The sequence below is a fragment of the Typopeltis vanoorti genome, chromosome 10 (assembly GCF_054136105.1).
Source record: "Typopeltis vanoorti isolate ZY-2024b chromosome 10, IOZ_Tvanoo_1.0, whole genome shotgun sequence".
In the NCBI taxonomy this organism is placed as follows: Eukaryota; Metazoa; Arthropoda; class Arachnida; order Uropygi; family Thelyphonidae; genus Typopeltis; species Typopeltis vanoorti.
The window spans coordinates 95,829,239-95,854,066 of record NC_143558.1 but is presented as its reverse complement, the minus strand read 5'-3'; the positions used below and the strand labels follow the sequence as shown (position 1 = coordinate 95,854,066).

Below are 24,828 nucleotides of genomic sequence, written 5' to 3'. Positions count from 1 at the left end.
TCATTCCACAGACCTGCTATCATCTTGGTCACTCGCCTCTGGATCCTCTCCACCTCCTCCCCATCAAGAAGAAACCTAGGTGACCAAATCTGAGCACAGTAGTCGAGATGAGGTCTTATCAAGGCTCGATACAGAGGAACAATAACCTGCTTGTCTCTGCTTGTCAACGTATTCTTCAGCAACCAAGTGATTTGATGAGCTGATTTGGCCACTTTTGCAATGTGTCCCCTAAATTTCAATTCCTTATCCACCAACACTCCTAAATCTCGTGCCTCATCAATTTCCTGGAGCACGGTTCCACCAATGCAGTAAACTGCCTCCCATCTTTTCACCCCAAAATGCATAACCTTACATTTTGCCACATTAAATTGACATCCATTCTCCCTAGCCCAGACCTCCAATCTATCCAAATCATCCTGCAAAATTTTGACGTCATCTGCATTCACTATTGCCCTACCCAACTTCGCATCATCCGCAAACAAATGAACTGTTCCTCTCAGATCCTTTCATATATCATTTATGAACAAATTAAACAGCAGTGGTCCAAGAACAGATCCTTGTGGTACACCACTAGTCACAGGCCGTCTAGTGGACTCTACTCCTGAGTAAACCACTCTCTGATATCTCTCCGTCAACCACCCTCCTATCCATCTCACCAACCCTATGTCCATTCCCATATGCTGCAATTTACTGATTAGAATTCCATGTGGTATCCTGTCAAAGGCCTTAGCAAGGTCCAGCAGAATCACTGTAAACCCATTACCCTTATCCAGTTCAGCCGTCACTGTGTTATAATACGTGAGCAAGTTACTGAGGCATGACCTACCCTTCACAAAACCATGCTGTCCCCGATACAGTATCCCATTTTCTTCTATCCAATCTTGTATTTTCCTCTTGACTATTTTCTCTAAGACCTTGATAATGATTCCTGTTATGCTGATTGGCCGGTAATTTTCAACAGCAGCCTTGGAACCACCTTTGTGCAGTGGAACTATTTTCCCCTCCTTCCACCCCCTTGGGACTGACCCAGTCCTGAGGCTCAAATTAAACATAATGGTCAAGGGCACTGACAATTCTTTGGCCGCTTCACGTACGACACGAGCTGGTATACCATCCAATCCCACAGATGTATTGACATTGAGGTTCTGTAATAGACTAGTTACCTCTACCTCATTCATCACAATTCCAGTATAAGCTGTTGGTTCCTCCATTTCCGCAAAGCCACCACCTGGATGATATACTCTTGCAAAGTGCTCGCTCAGTAATTCCACAACATCGACTGATTCAGTTACCTCCCTACCCTCAGCATTTTTTAAGATCATTCTACCATGAGCATTTTTCCTTTTACTTGCAACATATTGAAAAAACTGTTTGGGATTCTCTTTAGCCTGCATGGCCAATTTCCTTTCGTAATCTGCTTTTGCTTTTCTTACCACCCTTGTTATCATCCTGGCCTGAGCTTTATACTGTTCATGCACCTGATGGTCACCCTTCTCCTTAAATTCCCTCCACAATTGTTTCTTTTTTTGCAGCTCAAGCTTAATAGTGTTATTCATCCATTTAACCCCTACCTGATTTATTATTCGGACTCTTGGTATACAGTCAACCATTGCCTCCTGCAAACAGTTCTTAACCACCTCCCATGCACCATCAACATCCAGCCCTTGCAGTTTTACATGCCATGGCATTGAGCCAAGCACACACCTAAGCTTGTCATACTTACCAGCCCGGTAATTCCACATATACCCTGTCTTAATTGTAAATTCGACTCCTTTAGCCACCTCCCAAGTCATGACCTTATGGTCACTCTCACCAATTGGTGGCAACATGGTCATGTTCGTTACAGCTACATTCTCAGTTGCAATTACTAGGTCCAGCACTCTCTGCCCCCTGGTATTTTCCAATACATGTTGCCGTAGATAGTTGTCCCTTAATAACTGCATAAAATCCAATTCCTTCCTCCCATGTGCCCTCTCCTCTTTCCAGTCAATGTTACCATAATTGAAATCACCCATAATAATTACCCTCCTTCCATTCATTTCTTCTATTTGCTTATGCATACTATTCCCACCATCCACTCCATCACCCGGTCTATAGCAGCACCCAATTGTATATTTTGTTCTGCTAGATTGTATCTCACACCAAACAGCCTCAAATGTGCTTTTTTCCCCATCCTGCAGTTCAAATTCTATACTCCTTGGCTGAAGCTCATCAGCTATCATCAATAACACTCCTCCTCCCTTTTTATTCACCCTGTCACTCCTGAACACGCTATACCCATCGCATTCAATCCCACTAGCTTTATCATCCTCTGTCAGCCATGTTTCACTAATACCGACAACCTGTGGCCTGGAAGTGCCAACCATGGCCAAAAACTCTTCCTTCTTGTTCCTAATACTCCTGGCATTAGTGTACATGAATCGCAGAAGCCCATTTGTCCCATCCCTACTTTGATTCCTTATACTAATTATCCCATTCTGATTTGTTGTCCGTCGTACTCGCCCGGGCGTAATATACTCATTCATACACTTAACTGCCCCCCCCTAAAGTCTGCATATCTACTCCCCCCCCTCTTAATAAATCTAGTTTCCCTGAGTCTGTACATCCACTTCCACATCATTCATCAACACTCTTTCAAGTCTCCGTACACCAACTCCATTCAAATGTAACCCATCCATCTTATATAAGTCCTTTCGCCCATCGAACTCATTCCACACATATAATGGAAATGTAATGATGTGTCTAGAGAGTAAAGTGAATTTGATCCCTTTCTTGTTGAGTACATTGCCAAAAGCAGGAAAAAAGGAAAAGGTTTCTTTTCCTATCTTTCCTTTGGCACAAATGAGGAATTTATTAAAATAATGGGCGAGAAAGTAATCAAATTTATTGTGGAAGAACTTAAAATAGCTGAGTACTATTCCATAAGTGTTGACTCAACACCACACTTGTCTCATGTTGATCAGTTGTCCTTTGTTGTACAATATGTGAAAGAACATGGATCTCCTGTGGAGTGTTTCTTGCGTTCCATTCCTAACGTAAGTCACAAATCTGAAGAGTTACAAGAGGTAGTTTTGACTTCAATAAATGAGCTTGGAATTGATGTAGCAAATTGCAGAGGGCAGGCATATGTTAATGCTAGTAACATGTCAGGCAAGTACATGTAACTGCAAGCAAGAATTCTTGAAATAAATCCATTGGAAGAAATCCCACCGTGCACTGAACATTCTCTGTCTCTAATTGCTACTTGCGCTGTCGAATCCTGTCGGTACTCTTCCGCATTTTTTGATGTCCTTCAGAAAATGTACATATTTTTCACATCTTCAACACATCGGTGGAGTGTTCTAAGAAAGCACCTGGAAACTTCTGCAAAAGTAATCAAACATCCTTCGCCTACTCGTTGGTCAGTTCGTGATGATGCCTGTCGGAGTCTTTGTGAGGGATGGAAGTAAATAATTTCCACTTTGTCCGAAATTGAAAATGACACCACCCAGAAGAAACTTACGCGATGTGAAGCAAGCGGGATTCTACGGCAACTTCAGTCACTGGAGTTTGGGATCATGATCTGCTTATTGGGTGATATTCTTGCAACAATGAATGCCACAAGCAAGAAATTACAAAGTGTAAACATTGATATAGGAACTGTGTGTGAACTGTATGAGTCCCTCGAAGAATATTTCAAAGAACTAGAGTTATTCTATGAATTCTATGAAGAACAGTGCAAGAAACTTAGTGGAGTTGACTTGTATGAGGAAGAGAAAAAGAGGACGAAAAAGCCCACTGGGTTTTTTGACGACAGCGCAGATGAAAGTAACAAAAATGAAGAGTACAATTCATCAGTCACTATTACGAATACTGACCAATCAATTATATTTATATCATTAATATTACAATATAAATAGGTTTTGCATGTAAATCAATATGTCCTAGGGGTGGGAAATACCTAAATACGCCACTGATAGTACCCATATATGAAAAGGGAAATAAAACTGAATGTGAGAATTGCAGAGGTATTTCATTACTGAGTGTTCCTAGTAAGATATATGCAAGTATACTTGAGAAACGGTTGAAGGATTGTGGAAGAGAAGCTTGGTGAAGAACAAGCTGGATTCAGGCCAAATAGCGGCTGCCAGGATCAGATTTTCCCTTTACGACAGATAGTTGAGAAATCATGGGAATATAACAAAGATCTGTATTTAAGTAGTCTTTATTTGAGTTGTAAGTCAGCAGTTAGAATTGAAGGAAGTACAGGAAGGTGGGTTAATGTTCACAAGTGTTGGATTCTGAATGAAGAGAAATGGAAATTGTTAATATATCATTCAGAGTCCAACATAATCTACCATTCCTCGAGCAACATTTATTTTTTTTTAAACTAATAGTCTCATGCTCATAATTTGCTATTTATGTAATTTCTTCAAGTTATGTTAATCAATATTTATTTATTTATATATGTTTGGGATAAATTACAGTTATGAAAAGCTGTGTATTAAAATATCATTAATTTTGTGAATTTAATTCCTTTAATATAATGTTAGAAACTGTAATATATGTAATTTTGATATATCCAGAAGATTCTTTGTGGTATCACTTGATTGGTTGCTATGAGAAATTATGTTATTTTTAGTTAGTGTGTGTGTTTACTCTATACTATGCACAAGGCGAAGTTGATGTGAGCTAAACCGGTGAGAACTAGTTTTTGGCGGGAAAAAGGAAGTAGATACGAAAACGTATGTAAAAAAGAATCGAGTAGGGAGGTATACTGAATGGTAGCTAGAGACTAGAGGGGAATTTTGACATGCCGAAAATGGTATTTAAAGGACCGGGAATCGCTTGGTATTTTAACTTACCTTTTTCTGAGTTGGATTTTTACCATAACTTCCCAACGCTTAGCTGTGAAATAGTGCAAGAAATAGGTTAATACTTATGAGAAAACGAAGAAATAAGTAGATAACTTAAACCAAGTGCATAAAGATTATACTCTCCCGAATCTATAAATCAGTCACGGAAATAGAAGATTCTTTTAAGTTTGTGCTACTACATAGTAAAAGTCAGTAAGGACTTAAAAATTGTTGTTCGATCTACTTGTGATGTGTTGAAGCTATATCCTGGTAAGATTACCTTTACTATACTTAGCGAGAAGTAACGAAAATTAATTCCTCCGAAGGTAAATCGTTCCTAGTTGCAGTATTCAGCGAGTCAAGATTTAATATGTGATGTTCTAAGACTTTTCTCTCTTCAAATGATAAATGCTATGTTATTGAATTAAGTATTCATTAACTGAATGAGATACTGTGAAGCCTATTCGTTGTGATTTAGGAATCTCGAACTAACATGAACTAATATTGATTAACTGAGCCTAGTGAATTACAAATTGAATGTCTGAATGTTCACGAATTGTATTCTTCTGCATATCTTGAACTGATTTGATATTTAAAATTGTTTTAAAATGTAACCTTAATCTTAGTAGAGTTATGATATGAGCTGTTTGTAATAAGAAGGATAAGATCTGGATAATATAATCTTTAATTATAAAGTTTAAGCTCAGCTGAGTAGTATACTAGTGACTTAATGAGAGCTCTATATTCGTTCAATCATAATGTCCCTGTTGGAAATTGTGTTATGACGTAATTTATGTGTCACCGCATTAAATAATTTTGTTTGAATTGAATCTTGAATTTGCCTGATTTTTTCATTGCACCGCTCGTTAAAATAATTCGAATCTTAGCAGGAACTCTATACAATAAAGAGAACCTCGGCTTAAATTCAGCTTTATAATAACCTGATACAGTTGAAGGTTGATTTATCTAAGTTGCTTTTGCAATTTCTGAATATGGAGTGGCGCAGTATAATATAAATATTCTTCACATTCGATTGATATATCAGCCCTCAACTAATTGAATTTATAACGAGATAATAATAAGAAGATAAAACGTAATTGAGCAGAAGTTACGATCCAACACAAGGATGTACATTATCCTCTGTGTTATTCATTATCTATATGTATCACATTATGAAGGAAAGTGGTATTAAACCTGCTATCAAAATTAGAGGTGTTAATCTACTTCAATCCTCATGTCAGCCTCTGTCACATCAATAACTGCAAAATCAGCACCTGGATGATAATATACCCTTGCAAAGTGATTACTTAGTAACTGACCTATTTCTTCTGTTTCTGTCATTTTTGTACCATCAGCACTGAGTATAGTTATCCTTCTGTAATTATTCCTTCTCTTGCTTGCTACATAGTGGAAAAACTCTTTTGGATTTATTTGCTTAGCTAATTTTCTCACAAAATTCCTTCATATCTATACAGTCTTCCTTAACTTCTATTTTTGTTGAAGTTTTTCAGCTATCATTAATAAAACACCTCCTCCTTCCCTCTTTCGTATATCTTCTCTGAAAATACAATATCCATTCCATTCTATTCCTGTAAGTACATCATTCTTTGACAAGCGGCTCTCTCTGATGCAATAATTTTTGGCTGTGTCGAGCTGACCAATGCCCAAAACTCCTCTCCTTTATATCTGATACTTTGGGCATTCATATACATGCATTTCAACATCTGCTTGGGTCCACATCATCATATCTACTCATCCATCCTATCCTAGGATGGGTTGAATCCTCCCCTCCCCCCTACCGAGGAGGCTTACAGCTAATTAATGCAACCAGGTCACCACTCCTTGCTGCATCCTGTAAGGGCAGCATTTCTGACTGTAGTCCAAAAGAGTGTTAAAGAAAGGACTGACTGTAGTCTGTGTGTGTGTGTGTGTGTGTGTGTGTGTGTGTGTGTGTGTGTTTGGGAACTGCTTGTCTGTTCTGGGGGGCAAAAAACCTGAGTTTCCAGGCGGAAAAAAATCCCTACCTCCATATGAGATTGGCTAATTCACCGTTCGTCAAAAGAAACCAGATGGTGCCTCATCTCACTGAACGGGAATTGAACCCAGGTCTTTCCGACCGAAGGACTTCATCTATACTGACTGAGCTATGGATGCTTGGACCCACAGCCCTTACATAATGTCGTTACCTGTTCATTCAGCTTTTCACATTCATTCTCCATTCATACGCATGTATCCTAGAGGTGACTATTTCCTGACAGTCATTCTTGCACTCACACTCATTTATCCCTGTGCTGGCTAGACACATACTTGATTGCTTTCTCTCTAATATCTCTAGTTTTCCTGGTTTTGCACTTCTAAACTTTCACTGAACCACACTTTCTCCAAGCATCTAACTCCAAAACCATTCAAATGCAGTCCATCAGGAATATTCACGTCTTTTCATCCATCAAATTCACATCTATAAACTGCACACCATTCCTTCTACACAATCTTCTCATTGACAATCGTGGCCCTTCTTCTCAATTCTGTCCTATCATACCGAGAAAGCAGACTCACAATCTCTACTTTCTTACTCTTCATTTTTGCTTCTTCCAACAACTCTTTCATATTCCCTCTCATTGCATATTTCTCACCTTTCAAATCATTGGTGTCTGCCAAAACAATTAATTCACCTGGTAAACATGCTTTCTTCACTTTCCCTTTAAGAATACATACAGCTTATCATCAAATCCCCATACAATACTTTCTCTTTTCTCCCATGCACTCTTTTTTTTTTTTTGCCTCCCTTCTGCTATACCAGCAGGAGCAGCATTTGTCTTACTAAATATCTGATCAAAAGCATGACTGTCCAACAAGTGCTGCCATCTTGTGGTCCCCAACCCTAACACAATATATTTTCAATGTCTGAAATAATGTGGGTTCTGTGGTCGATTTTCTTGAGTATACGGGAAGAAAACCCCTAGTTTCCCTGAGGAAAAAACCACTTGCCCTTGCCAGAGATCAACTAACTCAGGAATTGGTCGAAAAAAGACTTAGAAAAATTTCCTCTAGTCGCCAAATTGAAATCAAGTCTTCCTTTGTGCGGTCAAGAGCTGTGGTATGCAAATGCCACATCAACTGAGCTACACAGGCTCCTAAATTCTAGTCTCTTATCATAATATTTTTATTACAGAAACAGTCATTGCCACAATTATCAGGCCATTTATTGCTAGTGGTGGGCTTGTGAGTCTCCATCTTGACTGTGAGTCATTGAAAATCTGGCTTATATGTTGTCAATGCTGTATGATTAGCTCCCTCAGGTGTTGATTTGTAAGGATTTAACAATGCTTCAACTTCACAAACTTCATTACAGAGTATAATGTGATTCACAGCAGCATGTTGCACTGAAAATTGGGATGAGTTGCACACTGGTTTTCTTCAGTTCAGGATATTTTATTTCTGGTATTTATTTATCATCTTTAGATCCAAGTCCTCCTGTAATTCTGTGAGTTTCATTTCCACAGCAGATGAATTTGTAACCATAGGTTCAAGAATTGGACCTTATTGATCTTGTCATCCATGAATTTATTTACAAGCAAGGCAGAACATGGCTTCAGATTTTGCAAGTCCTCAAAGCTGTCTTGGAAATTATCAAGCAGTCCTTGTAATTTGTTTGTATTCTTCAAGTTTGTCTTTTATTTCAATATCAATGAATTTATTTACTCCTTATGAGATTGGGAAAGTAACCGAAGTTTCTGTACAATATGTCTCTTGAAAAACACTTATTTTATTCTGAAAGCTAAAATTGTCTAAGTAAGATTGGAAGCAATATTATCCTTCCCCTGGAGTGTCAAGTTGGGGGTTTGTAGATGATTCATTTTATGAGAAATGAATCTTTATGAATGAAGAATAAATCTTTTAATATCAACACCATGAATTGTTTCTTTTAGTGCCATTAAGTCCAACATCTCTTCTTTCACAGTTATATCAGAAGAAAAGTAATGAACAAATACCACCAGTTGTGGGTTGTCTTGTATGTCTGTAGATTTGTCAAAAGCTAAGTGAATGCAAGGTAATTCTTCAAATCAATTTTCATCTTGCCTGTAACATCAGCACTGATCTAGGAGATATGCCTGTCTGTAGTGTGACATGAAGCTGGTGTTTGTGCTATTATTCACTGACGTTTTGTGTTATTTGGACCTAACAGTGCAACAACTTTAATTATATTCTTCTTAACAAATTTGGCATGAGAATACGGGTGTTTAGCACGAGCAGTATTCTGTAATATAACAAAACTATCTTCAGTCTTTGTTATCAATCTTCAGGCTTCCTTACTGAATGTTGTAAACAGTGTCTGCTCTCTATTTATTGATAATTTTAACAATTAACTTGTTTTGCTGTAATTTTTTAATTTTGCCGTTTTTCTGTAATTTAGGTTGATAATTAAATGAAAAGTTTTGTGATTTGTTTCATAGTGGCATGAAATTAGTTATTGACTATTTCAAGTTATTGGCTTTGTAATGACTGAGTGACACATTGCAGATAAGAAACAAAGCTTTACTTCCTTTAATGATAAATGCAAAATCGTCCTCCCACTCTTGGTTAATAATAAATTTAGTTTAATCCTTTATCCAAGTGTAAGCAAACAAAGTTAGCGCCTAAAGTATCTTCAGGACTGAGGCAACTCGTGGTAAAGGTGGACCAAGCTCTCATCATTCCTTGCCTTAGTATATATAATGCAAAGCACATCTCCTTGCAGACATGTATAATGCTATGCATTAAGGGAAGGGCCACTACCCAGACCGGTTTCGACCTTTATTGAGGTCTCGTCAGTGGGAGCCAGACCCAGAGGTGGTGATACTATGGTGGAAGCAATGGAGAAGTCATATTTACCTATACGAGTTGCCAAAAGGTGTCTCACCTTATTATAATTTATTCTGGATTTAGAGAAAGATGTTGGAAGTTTTTTTCACTTGGTTAGACTAATAAATTTAGTTTAATCCTTTATCCAAGTGTAAGCAAACAAAGTTTGCACCTGAAGTATCTTCAGGACTGGGGCAACTCATGGTAAAGGTGGACCAAGCTCTCATCTTATTAAATATTACTTCTCCATTGCTTCCACCTCTGGGTCTGGCTCCCCTGACGAGACCTCAATTAAGGTCGAAACCGGTCTGGGTAGTGGCCCTTCCCTTAATGCATAGCATTATACATGTCTGCAAGGAGATGTGCTTTGCATTATGGGAGATACTAAGACAAGGCCTTTTTATATCATCATGTAGCCAAAAACTATTATTTTATTTTTTTTTTGGCTGTCTCATACAGTTGAACAACTAAAAGACCAATTAAAACTGAAGTCCAAAGATGGCTTAGCCTTATCTTCCTGGGATTGGTCTCTAGTCATCCATGCAGTTGATCCCGAGCTCATAGTGTACGGAGAGGATGGAACAATTTAATAAACCTCTCATAGTAAAAATAGACTGAATTTTATCTTCCCAGTGGATATTGCACAATGTGGGTGGTCTACGCTTCTTAGCCAAAAATTTGGTATCTCCTAGATCAGTGCTTCCCAAATTTATGGATGTCAAGCCCCCCCCCCCCCTTGAAAAATTAAAATATTTCAAAGCCCCCATTGAAAAAAAAAAATCGTGATACAGACATATATTATAATAATATATGTCTAATATATATTATATTGTATTTATATTCAATACAATTTATATTCAAGATTTTGCGTTTGTAATCTTTTTTGTGCTTCTTATCAATACCTTTGAAATGAAACGTATATGAATAAGCATATATTTACTAATATTCATTAAGCACCGAAATACGCAAGAAGCAAAATTTGTGAACCAACCAGCGTGGGATTTTTTCCATTAAAATATAAAAAAGAACAAAAAAGGAATAATAAAAATTAAATGCGTTTCTTTTAAGATTAAAAAAAAAGAACTACTTAGTCTTAAAACATTTAAAATTTTTTCATTATTTCACGGCTCTCTCAAGAAAACGTATGGCCCATATTTTGGGAAGTGCTGTCCTAGATTGCTTCTTTCTAAATGTAGATTTGAAAATCTGCAATATGAGATACAAATGCTTCAATATTGTCTTGTGGAAATTTTATCGTTCAGTCAGACCAAAAATTGTCTGACTGAACAATAAAATTTCCACAGTACAATATTGAAGCATTTGTTTCTCATATTGCTGATTTTCAAATCCATATTTTCCCCCTAACTTTCCAATTAATGGTATTTTAACTCATTAATTATAAAAATTAAAATTCTCTTCCCATTGCTAACAGGTGGGGGTACTGCAAAAAAAGAACCTGATCTGTTATAAGTAATGGAATGCCTAACATATTACATAATCTGTTCCAAATAAGCAGGGCAATAGGGCAGCTATAGAATGTATGTACAATCTGTAACAAATATCTCAGATTGATTTTCCAATTTTAAAGTACCTCCATTTGATGGCATTTATTGGAATTTATATGCAATTCTCGAAGCAAAATCCCTCTTGTCAGGATATCCATGGAACTTCAGTAAGTTATGAAAGAGTATTATTGTCAGTACCCAACTGTGGAAGTGCATGACATTGTAAAGATTTCTTTTATGCCAAGTTTTGCTGTTATTAATGGGAAAGAATGTCAATGCCAGAATGTTCTAGCAGTCTTAGAATTAAACACAGAATGTTGTAGTATTCAGGAACAATCTCAGCTCTTGGACCTTTATAAATATTTACTCCAAGTAGTGAGAGATGAAAACTTGGGCAGTACTAGAGAAGATCTGCACATGTGTGATTGGTCTGCAACATTTCATGGATTTTTGAAGCTGCATTGCTTAAATAGCACAATTTTAACACTGGAAGCCCAAAGCCTTCATATGTGTTTGATAATTGAAGAAATTCTACTTAACTTCTTGGTATTAGCTGGACCAAAAGACAAAATAGACGAAATCGAAGGAATCTGTATCAACAGGTATTAAATAGATTAAATGGAAGACAAAAAACAGACATCAATGCAATTAAATACATGAAGAATGAACAGAGGGTATTACTGACATGAGAAAATGGGAGGAGTATTACACAACGAAGCCACAAGATTTGATAATATCCTAGCTGTATTCCGAAAAAGTTGAGTGTGCTAGATGTAACCTTCCCAACAAATTTTTCTTAACAGGAACCTCACAGAGAGAATGCCAGATGAATAGAAGAAAAGTTATCTGAGGAAGGATAATGGAGCTGTGTCACTCTTTGAAATTACAGAGCCATAAAACACATCTCTCATTCATTCAAAATATTGGAGCAGATACTTAATCAGAGATTTCAGGAACCAACAAACATTACTGAAAATCTGTGTGGGCTCATCTCATAAAAATCCTCAATTGATGGCCTACACTCAATCAGAAATTTTCTAGCAAGGCACAAAGATAACCAAGATCCTGCACCTAATACTTATTGACCTCAAGAAGGCTCCTGTATCCTACAGAACTATTTTGTTCCACTTTCACTCTGTTGGGACTTAACCACAGCTGAAGTTAAGCAGCATAATCAGAGCAATGCTAATTCTTTTGCAATTTCATGTAGTGTGCAAGCTGATTGCATCAAGTGTGCAATTAGATCCCATCTAATTGCTTGACTGTATTTGTGCTGTGATTCATCAGCTTCCCTTTCCACATCAGTTCATGTCACACAAGACACAGCAGTATCTTCGTATGGATTTTAGAGCTTGCAAATTGGTCACTCAGTAATTGAAATTGAAAGAACTCTTTGGGATTTCCCAAAGGAAATGATAATACTCGTCCATATAACTGGACTTGATTTATTCTCCTGACCTTGGGTATACAATCTATTATTGCTTTGTTCAGATCTTCATTGTCTCTCATTCAATGCTATCATCCTTCGCTTTAGATTTTTATGCCATTGCACTGCTAGTACTTACCTACCTCCTAAGCCTGTCACCTTTGCTTATAGTTCTACATATATCCCTTCTAAATTGAAAATTCCACAACATCCGAAGCAAAAACTGCATGATCATTCTCTTGGCTCAGAGGGGTCTTCCTTGTTGTAGACAGATCTATTCCTTTGACAAAATCCTAGTGCTTTCTAACCCTGAGTCCTCTCTGTTACATGCTGTTTCAAGTAATTATCTCTTAGGAGGTGAATAAATTCCATTGATGAAATTGTAATGCTAGTATAAAATCACAGAGAACAACTTGACAATAAAAGCATTTATTCAGACATGTTTTTTTTTTATTATGTTAATGTTTTTATTTTATTCACATTGAATAAAATAAAAAAAATTAAGCTACAAACAGGTAAGAACTACAATCTAAATATTTGAAAAAGAGAGACTAATAATGGAATTTACTCATGTGCTATGTGGACACCTGATGGATGATAGCATTATGTGTGCTACTGGCATCCTTGTGGCCTAGATATTTTATGAGAGAGCACTATGCTTAGTGTATTATCATGTCTTGTTATGCTGTTATGTCTGTTTTATCATTTGAACTGACTCTTTGAACACTGTTGAATAAAAATTGTAATCTAATGCTTTCTGTTTGGTTTCTATCATATGTTCTGCCAATCCTGATTTGTGCTTCCTTATTTCTCCGTCTTGTTTCTTGTTATGCTGTTTTATCATTTGAATTGACTCTTTGAACACTGTTAAAGTAAAAGTTGTAATCTATGTGGATCATATCAGTTTGCTGCCACAATGCTTCTTGTTTGGTTTTCATTACATGTACTGCCAATCTTGATTTGTGCTTCCCTTTTTTTTCTCTGGGTGTTTGAAACATTCAGATATACATATCTCTCCTGACCTGCCTGTCAGTTCGTGGTAACACAACCTACAGCTACAGGTAATCTTGTAAATTCCAGGTTTCTTAAGTGGTGGATGTCAAGGTTTGGATGCCTAAGGCGATTAGAAATCTTATTAAGGGGTAGAAGACAACTTGAAATCTTGTTCATGGCTGATCAAATATAGGAAAGAATTGCTGCTCCTGCAAACTTGTTTGTCATGTAGGATTTTGTTGATGAGTGATCTGAATTCCATTCTTTGACAGGATGAAATTCAGGTAAATATGCTCTTAGTTTCTTTTTTTATCTATACTGCTGGTAGTTTTTTATGCTCTAGCTCTTAGGGTTCCCTATAGTGCCAGTTTTTTATCTGGTTTGATTTGGCTTCCTGTCAACTGTGTAACTTAGTTTGTGTAGCTCGTATACCTCTAATTCGAATAAGAAAGCAACCGTTCATTACCATTTTTAACACATGCTTGGAGACATTTTAATTTAACATGTTTGTTATGATTTTCCATTTGATATATACAAAGCAATACGATGCTGGATTGTATATACGCTGTTTTTTTTTCCTTCTATTCCTACATTATTCAGCATTTCCAGTTATTTTACCACTTCATTCCCTAGATTCCTTTATACCCATATGGGTATAAAGGAATATACATGTATGTATAAAAGTCTCATTTAAATTACATACATGTTTGTCTCAAACTTCTTTAATTGAATCAAGATCTTGAATATATTGCACTAAGGAAATGTACTACCAGGAGATTAACTTCCTTTATTAAAGGATGTTAGCTAAAGATCTGAATTAACCGTGCTACAGATGCTTATTTCAGAGTTCAGTGTCTTGAGTAGAAAAGAGAAGCATTTATTATTAGCTATTTTCTTTCTCCAAACATTTCTGTAAGACCATTATTCACTTTCAATACTGTTTGTAAAATTTCATCATGAGTCATTCTTTTTTGTCATTGGTAATACAAGCCGTGTTGAATTAATATTTGTGTTGTTTTTAATGTAATTTTTATTTCATAATTGTGGTAAATCTTTTTGAATTATATATTTTAGATCCCACATCTTGGACAGAAGATTATACTAAGGTTTGTCTCCACCTTTACCTGTCATTACTTCCTGTCAATCACAAACTTATACATGAGTAAGTATCTACCAGATTCTGTTTTAAAATGCATGATACTAATATTTTAATATTAACAGTTTCTTCAGAAATTTAAATGTCTTTCAATTTGACACTGTATTTGTATACTTTGACTACTGTTTGTCTCAAATTTCTAGCATAGGTCTGTCTATATGTTCTAGGAGAAGGCATTCTTCTTTAATCTTCAATCTATTGTTCTATATTCTTACCTCATCAAAGAAATTATTAATTGAATTTGGTAACAGTCCCTGAAGTAACTCAGTGGATTATGCAGTAAACATGGCTCAGTTATCACCATCTGAACTTTTATTGTTTATCATATGACATCCTTGTCATATTCATATGTACTAATCCAAGTAAACCAACTTGTATTTTCAGTTCTAATTATTGAATTATAATTTAATTATATGGTATATAAAAATATATAGTTTTGTGTGTCTCACATTTTCATCACATAAACAGACAAAGGCAGTGCTATGGTGATCATGAGGACAGACATCTACAGTAATAAATTGAAAGAATTCTTTTCTGATGCATCAACTTATCTGCCTACAGTAAAGAACCCTACACTGTCAATAAAAAATAAAACTTTTAAATCTGCTAGACTCCATTATAAGTTGGCCATTTGAAATTATATCCAAATTAAAGAGGTTTTATTTTCATATACTAAATCTATATGGGCCACCATATAGACTTAGACATAAATTGTCTCACCTATAAACTGGCTAAACACTTGGCATCCACACTGAACTAACAGGTGAAATGGCAAAACATCATCCTACATATAAAAAAAAAAAAAAAAAAAAAAAAAAAAAAAAAAAAACATCCATAGAATAGATGTGTCATTCTTTTTATAAACATTCTAGTAGAAGATACACTAGATCTCCTTTCCAAAATTTATCTCCATGACATTTATAAACTTTTTAACACTGTCTTAAATCAGAGTATTTTAGCTGGAACAATCAGCTCTTTAAACAAATTGAAGGTGTAGCAATGGGCTCTCCACTTTCACCCATTGCTGTGATACATGGAATTGTTTTAATTTTTATCATTTAATCCCCACCCCACCCCAGTCCAAAGTGTAGTTGAGGTGTGTAGATGATGTCCTTGCTATTTGGCAAAATGGCCCACAGGCTCTTTCTAACTTTTTACATTTTCACAATAATATCCTTCCCTGAATTAGTTTCATTATGGAAGAGGAAAATAAAGAAGGGGCTCTAGGCTTCATGGATACTTTAGTTACAAGGCAAGCAGATGATTCCCTCATGTGTTCAGTTTACCATAAGTTCTTCCCTCACCCCAACACATATAGGCAGATACCTGCATACCACTTCACCATATGTTCTTCAGAATCCAGCTACAGAACTGATGGTATGATCTTGCATAGATTTTTGCATGCTGCCCTGTCTATCTTGTCAACATTAACAAAAGAAATTACTGTGAAGAGTGGCACTGTTGCCTTCCATGCTGCTGATTGTCCTTGTTCTCAAAGTTTTTCATTTCTTGCCTTCACTGACTGTGTATTGTTAAAATGCCTTGAATAACACTAGCTTAAACTAACAAAATATCAGCTTATAAATAATTAATTTTAGTTATTAAATTATTTATTTGCATTCCAGTTTCCATGCAGTTTTCTGTTCCAGAAACTTCATCATGAATCATAGCAACATCTATGAAATTTGAATGGAAATACAACTTCCTTTGCTAGATATATATTAAATTAGGTAGGAGAAATGCTGCATCTCTGTTATACTCATTGATTAGTTTTTATTTCTGTTGTTATGCATTCATTAATATTTATAGTTGTGGTTTGGTTAATTGAGCTCTTAATTGCATTTAATAACTGTTTTGGATATCTTTTATCTTCTATTATATTCCATTATTTTTTGGATTTTAATTCAAAGGCTTTTTTATAATGTATAAATACCAGATTGTCTGCAAATTACTGTCTTTTTTCCCCCATCTAATTTGTTTTAGTGTAAATACATAATCGGTGCAACAATCAACCATTCCTAAAGCATTTTCCTTTCATAATAAACTATCAGCAATAATGGCAAATCTTTTATTTAAAATCTTACCATATTATTTTAGCCTTTTTTCCATTTTTCACATAAAGGTAATCCAACACATATTTAACAGATTCAAGAATCTTACTTTAAAAGTGGTATCCCTATATTTCTTCTTCACTATAGTCTTATGCAGACTGTTGGGGCACTATAAAGGTGACAGTCCTAATATACTCTCTCTCTTTTGCTCTCTACTGTTTCTGTCTTGGGATCTCCTTAATAAAGTATAGAATGAAGAATTAGTTCATTTTCTAATGTTATTTATCCTGGTGATTCTAGGCTCCCCTCAGTGTTTTTTTTACTAAAGTCAAGCCTTCTAGTACTATTTTAGGTAAGCTATCTGATCTAGCTATATGGCCAAGTCACCAGAGCCATTTCAAGTGTATTTTAATGCTTATATTTTCTTGTGTTCTAGCAGTGGAACAGATTTTCCTTCTAACCTTGTTATTTGTTACATGTGCCATGTATGGTATCTTCAAAAGTTTACTGTAGTACTTCATCTCAAAGGCAGTAGTCTTTTCTCATCTTCCTTTAGCAAAGTCGAACCCTCATAGGTGCATAATGAAGAACTGTTCCTCGTTGGTATCTGTAAAGTAGCATTTTGTATTTAGCTATATTTTATTGTCCCATCCAAGTGGCTGTAACCTCTGAAGGGAAACAGCTGTTTTAAGTGTAGACTTGGCTGTCTCTGTGTTGTATGCTTCGAAAGTAGGTGAATCTTTATACTTCATCCAATTTTTCATCATTTATGAAATTTTCATAGGTTTATTGCTTGAAGACTTTTTTTTTTTCAACTTTTCAAAGTTTCAACACTTAAAATTAAAAAAGTTAAGTGTAAGAGAGAGAAACTTAAGCAGTGATTGTATAATTGTTGATCCTTATTCGTGGAATAAATTGCAGAATAGAGAGGATAAAAATTGACAAGGGACTACTGAAATTAGTGACATGTATATCAGTTCTAAAGCTGTAAGAGGGAGAAACTTAAGCACTGATTGTATAATTGTTGATCCTTATTCACGGAATAAATTGCAGAATAGAGAGGATAAAAATTGACAAGGGACTACTGAAATTAGTGACATGTATATCAGTTCTAAAGCTGGTACAAGAACTAAAGGGAATCTGCAATTTTTGTATACAAATGCAAGAAGCATTCGGAATAGGAGGGAAGAATTTTTGGCATTAGTCAGTGCAATCTCACCAAAAGTTGTAGACATTAGTGAAACTTGGCTGTCAGCAGATGTGGTCACTGGAATTGAATGTGATGGGTACAGTATTTTCAGGGAGGATAGAGAAAATAGAACGGGGGGAGGGAGGATGGAGGGGGTACTATTGATGATAGCTGATGAGTTGCAACCAAAGAATGTAGTATATCAAGATATACACGTGAATGATAGTACATTTGAGGCAGTCTGGTGTGAAATAGTGACCAATGCAATATTATCACCAACCAAATATATAGTTGGTTGCTGGTATAGGGGGTGATATTGAATTCATGCATCAGCAAATTAGTGCAATGAGTACAGGGTTAGTGATTATTATGGGTGGTTTTAATTATGGTGATATCAATTGGAAGGAGGAAATATCACGTGGGAAAAAGGAAATGGAATTCATACATCTTCTGCTAGATAATTACTTGAAACAGCACATAACTGAAGGGACACGTGGTGTGAGAGTGTTGGTCCTGGTCATTGGTTCAGAGGATATAGGAATAAGTAAGGTGTCCTCGTTACCTCCAATTGGTGAGAGCAATCGATCATGTGGTATTGACTCGGGAGGTTACAAAATTTGTGGATTTCTCTCTTAAGAAGGGGTATATATATATATGTATATATATATGGAACTACAGGTTAGGCAATTATAACAAGCTTCGGAGTGAGCTTGCAGCAGTCCCATGGCAGAACATATTGCAGGGGAAGGATGTTAGCAGTGCATGGGATAAAATCAGCAGGTATCTGAGGAGGGCAATATCAGATTGTGTCCCCATGGTCAAGAAGACAAACAAGGTAGGTGTTAGATGGATGAGTGGTAGTATCAAGCTTGATCTGCAAAAAGTTATGGAGAATTTACAAGGAGAAAGGCGATCAGTACACCCTTGAGCAGTATAAGGCTCAAGCTAGGAAGGTTACCAGCATAGTAAGAAAAGCTAAATCAGATTATGAGAAGACCTTTGCCAAGGAGATCAAGGGTAATCCCAAAGAGTTCTTCTGCTATGTGGCAAGTAAATGAAAGAATGACTTCGGAAGGATAACCTTAGTGGGTTCTGATGGTATCGAGGTGACCAATTCAGATGTAATAGTAGAGTTACTGAGTGATCACTTTTCAAAAGTCTATCACCCAAGTGAGAATATCTCTGTACCTATAGCAATAACTAATGTGAAAATTGAAGTTAAGAAATCAGAGGTACTTAGTATATTGCAAAATTTAAATGCGAACACTGCTGTAGGTTTAGATTGAATATCAGCTAGGATGTTGCATGAATGTGCAAAGGAATTGTCAATGCCTCTTACTTGGTTATTTAACTTAAGTTGGAACTCTGGTATGGTCCCTAGGAAGTGGAAGGAAGGCAAAGTAGTTCCTTTGCATAAAAGTGGCTCTAAAACTGCAGTAGTTAATTATAGACCAATCATCATCTTGGGAGTGGTAGTAAAAGTATTGGAAAAGTTGGTTAAAGACAAAATTCAAGAATTGGTGTATCAGGATATGATACTCTATAGGGGGCCAACATGGTTTTGTTAAAGGTCGATCCTGCCTTAGCAATTTATTAGCTTTTTTGTAATAGAATGACATCTGAGTTGGACAAAGGAAATGGCTACACAGTGGTACTTCTGGATTTTGCTAAGGCTTTTGACAGGATATCCCATGGAATAATACTGTTGTGCAAATTGTGTAACAGTATTCCATAGGGATACTGGAGAGATACCAGAAGGTGGTGTATGGAGGAGCAGACCAGGAGACCAGTGGCATGCCTCAGGGCTCTGTGCTTGGACCATTGTTGTTTAATTTGTACATAAATGATATAGAAAATGACTTAAAGGGAGATATTCAGTTGTTTGCTGATGATGCAAAGTTGGGTAGCACAATAAAAAATCAAGCTGATGTTGAGAGTTTGCAGGATGATTTAAATAAGCTGGTAAAATGGGCAAAAGGAAATGGATGTCAGTTCAATATGAAAAAGTGTAAAGTTATGAATTTTGGGATTAAAAGATTACCAGCTATGTACTACATTGATGGAATGGCACTCCAAGAGATTGATAAGGCTAGGAACTTAGGGGTGTTGGTAGATAGGGAGATGAAGTTCAGGGGACACATTGCTAAGGTATCCAAGATTGCACATAGAATTACTTGGTTATTGAGGAACACACTAACATCCAGAAATAAAGAGGTTATTATTCCCCTTTATAAAGCATTGATACTTCCACATTTGGATTACTGTGCTCAGGTCTGGTCACCTGGATTCCTTGGAGATGAGGAGGCTATGGAAAGGATTCAGAGGAGAGTGACTAAGTTGGTGAGTGATGTAAAAAATACTCCCTACATTGATGGATTGCAGAGGTTGGTTGATAGGCAGAGAAGAGGGGATATGATAGAAACATTTAAATTACTAAAAGGTTTTTATAAGATTGATGCAAGGGTAATGTTTCAGCTGTGTGATAGTGATGAAAGAACAAGAAGTCATCCCTGGAAATTAAGGAAAAGTGTGGTTAACAAGGGCATGAGAATGAGGTTTTTCACCTGGAGGGTGGTGAATGAGTGGAATGCTATGCCTGACTCAGTTGTGAGTTCTTCATCTGTAAATGAATTCAAGAACAGATTTGATAGGTATTGTTTTGATAGTTTGGTTCTACTGACTCCATGGAGATGACCGTAATAATAATAATAAAAAGACATAATTTTGGAATGCTGATCTTTAATCCACAATCACTATGTACTTTAGAAACTCTGTCTGTTAATTCTCGTAACTGATGATCATTCTCTGCTATAAGGTCAATGTCATTGGCAAATCTGAGATTATTGATTTTTTTTTTTTTTTTTTTTTTTTTTTAACCACCAACTGTAATTCCAGTACCACTGTTTTCCAAGGCTAAGTTTATTATATATTCCAAATAAAGGTTAAAAAGTATGCAGCCTTGCCTCACACCTCTTTCCATTTTAAAAGGCTTGCTGCAGTTGCCTTTGTAACTACAGCAAGCCTTTTAAGGGGTTTTCCTGCTGCTCTTTGTTTTTGTTTTTGATAAAAATTGGAAAAAGTGAAAATTCCGTTTCCACTATCTGCAATGAATCTGTTCTTATATTATTTACATTTTCATTGTCTGTATTTTATTACTAAGTGTTGGATTGTACCATAGTTGTTTGCAATGTTATATCCTTCTTTTGAGATTTCTGTTCAATTTTTTTCTTACTTATGAAATGTTTTAATGATTGTCACATAAATAATTTTCAATCTTACTGATCAGTCTGTCCCATGAGATTCATGGGACAGACTGATTTGCAGTATTGCAATATTGCAATATTTTTTGCAATACTGTAAATGCACTTACAACTGCATTTGTAATATTTTCTAAATCCATCCCCATTCCCTATATCCGTGGCACCTCGGAAAAAATTACAAAAATCCTAAAAAAATGACATAACTTCTTGTTACAGACCTTATAAAAAATTGGCATCCCTTATCCGCTGCACTAAAGACCAACCTCCCCCCAGACCTACCTGGTGTTTACCAAGTCCCTTGCAGCTGTAAACTGTCCTACTTTGGCCAAACACGCAGGACAGCTAATATCAGAATTTCAGAACACTAGGACTATATCCGGTTTCACCAATACAGCTACTCTGGTCTTGCCGACCATGCTCTGGATACCCACCCTAGAATACGGTGAAAGAAAGCCACAATAATGCACTGTAGTAAATTCAAATATGAAAGGCTATTCATGGAATCAACCTCAGCCCTAAGAATCAATCCAAACCTCAACAAATTTGATTGCATGAGACTGCCCCAAATTTGGGAAACTTACATCAGAAGACCTTTAGCCCAATCGGCCAAGAATACCAACATTGTCCGCTAGTGGGCACCATCAGGACTTTTAGGAAAAAGAATATCAAGAATCTTCCTGCTTCGTTCCTCATTTACTGTTTGTTGTTGTTTGCGTGCACGTGTCTTTTTTTTAAGTTCCTGTGAAAATGGCAACGTGACATTGCCGAAATATTGGAAGTGTATTAAAATTTATTTTAATGTATATTCTATTGTACGTTGTAATTTCCTTAAGCTATTTAGTAAGAATGTTTAACCAACGTCTAAGCCTTTCCACAAGAAATATTTCTTTTAGTTCTGTAAGCATCATTCCACTGTTTGTTTCTTCAAATGCACCTTGAAAGCCTTTTTGTTATTCTTCTATTACTATTTCATCATTCCAAATTTTTAGTCCTCCCCTTTTTTAATCTTTCTTTGTTTTATCTATAAATCTCTTCTGCTGTTAGTTTTATTATTTTGCTTATGTTTATCCATTCTGCATTTATGTCAAAAGAGACAGGAATTTGAGATTATTACTGAGGTAAATGGTTTTTATAGAGATTTCTAATATCTTCTCGAGGTAAGTTTTGAAATTTCTTTCTCCATTTTTATTTTTTATTTATTTATTTATTTTTCCACAAGATTCTCATGATTTTTTGATTTCTATCTTGGTCTGAATATATATAACATTACTGCTACAAACTGTTATGCCTTTACATACAAAGATAGTTTATTGTTAATAATTACATAGTCTGTTATTGATTGTGGTCCTCTGGCATCCAATAAATATATATATATATATATTTATGATCCTTCCCCACCGAAAAGTGTTTACAATTTTTATTTCATAAAATAGTTTATTATTTGAATTTAAATGTTGTTTTCTGTATCTGCCTACAACATATGGTGTGCTTTTGTGTCCCACTCTGTCAGTCATGTCTCTTACAATTAATTATCAGATCATTTTTATTATGTTTTATCAGCTTTTCTAACATCATTGTAAAATATTTAATTTTATTATGTTTTTTCTTATTCTGGAGCATATATTTTCATTATTGTTAGATAATATCTTTCAAATTTCTAGCTTACAGTTTCATTAAAAGTATGGATCTTAATTTATTCTTTTTTTTTTCTTTTTTTTTTTCATTTTTGATCTATCATTATTGCTACACTCTAGCTTGTACTCTGTTATTCTGCTCTTCACTACTATGTATCATATCATATAATCTTCCATCACTGTAGTTTCCTTTAATTTTTTTTTCTTCCTATATCTGTTTTTACTGCTTGATTCATCTTTTAATTTTTCCTCATTTAATTGTTTGTTGAGTTCTGTTTCTTTCCTAGCTAAGCCTGTAACATTCCAAGTGGCAACGTTTAATTAATCATTGTTCAAAGCCCTTATCCTATTTTCGCTGTCCTGTAAATCAGTTTTTTTCCTTTGGATGCTTCTGGGTTTATCTGTTTTTACAACAAGAGGCTACCAGCCTATTACTCTATCCTGAACCTAGAAGAGCAATCTCTCTCTCTCTCTCTCTCTCTCTCTCAATCTGATACTTTTCTCTGACTTGTCCAACTAAATTGACACTATTGATGCTACACCACCATTGGCATAGCCCTTACATGCAAAGTTTCTCATCAAAACAAGGTACAAATACCATCAAGGAGATTTTTGAATGCTCTAACTTTAAAAATTATATGCATTTTCAAGGTCTTCTACTTAAATGCAGTCTTCTATGTTCCCACGTTTTTTGACTGTTTGTTTTAAAGTAAAAATCTGATTCTTACAACTCCTGTTTGGCCTGATTCCATCATATTCTTTCATTTCTCTTCGTGATTTTTCTTAGCTTGTTTCATATATGTATGCATTAATCTTGCTAGAAAACTCACTATAGAAAGATTCTCAGATCCCCCCCCCCCATTTTATAGGCAGATACTGAGCACCATCTTTATCTTCCTATTTGAACATTTCAAGTCAGATATCTACTAAAGTTATTTCCACATTTTGGATTTTTCCAACTTTTTTTACTTACGATACTGTAAATGATGCACTTACAACTGCATTTGTAATATTTTCTAGTAGAGTCATACCTAAATTAACGAAGAGAATGCATTCCATGAAATTTCTTTGTTAAGTGAAACTTAATTCTCAGAGATAAAAATACAGTGGTCATAATAGTAATACATTCGTATGTAAACAAAAAATGAAAGACTTTTTTTTTTGGAAAAAGGAAAGCTTTATTAAATAAAGAGTCAATATTACATACCTAGATAAAATCACAGCATTTTAAAATACGAATCTAAAGTTGATTGCTTATGCTTTTTTTTCCTGTTTCATTTTCATTTAACAATTGCCTATATGGATTTATTGCATTTAACACTGATCACTTAAATCTTTGGTTGTTAACATTTTTTTGGTAGGAACTTCTTTAATTTCATCTTCATTTTCTTCGGCTTCATTGCTAACAAGTTTTTCTAAATCTTCCACTGAAAAACCATCTTCTGCATTTAATAAATTTCTTACATCCTCTTTGGCAACATTTTTGAAACCCATTGATTGAGCAATCTGGATAACTTCATTTCTAATTTCTTGAATGTTATTTTCTTCTTCTAGTACAACTTCTGGCCATAATTGCCGCAAACTCCATTCAATCATTTCTGAGTGACTTCTTTTCCAAGAGCTATTAATGTTTTCAATTGCATCTTTAATGGTGTAGTTTTCCAAAAAGTTTTAATTGACATTTGCCCTTTATCTTCTGGTTCAATTAAATTGCTTAATGTATCATGCAGATAATAAGCTTTAAATGTTGCTATTACTCCTTGAACAGTCAGTTGAATCAGGAAAGTTGTGTTTGCTGGAAGATAGACAACTTTGACAGGAATGCATGTGTCTAACGCACTATTAAGATCAGTAGGATGTCCTGGAGCTTGTCCAAGCTTTTTCTTTGTTTTTCGGGGCATCCTACTGTCCCGAAAAACAAAGAAAAAGCTCTTTGT

The 24,828-nt window shown here is 35.5% G+C and overlaps 1 protein-coding gene across 2 annotated transcripts in view; it reads left to right on the top strand.

Moving 5' to 3' along the window:
* Positions 1-24,828, top strand: part of Sym (symplekin scaffold protein) — a 649,809-nt gene that overhangs the window by 452,048 nt on the left and 172,933 nt on the right. For both annotated transcript variants that reach the window (XM_090398863.1, XM_090398864.1), the window contains one exon: positions 14,676-14,763. In XM_090398863.1, the coding sequence (XP_090254989.1) occupies positions 14,676-14,763 (88 nt within the window). The remainder of the gene's footprint in view (positions 1-14,675; positions 14,764-24,828) is intronic.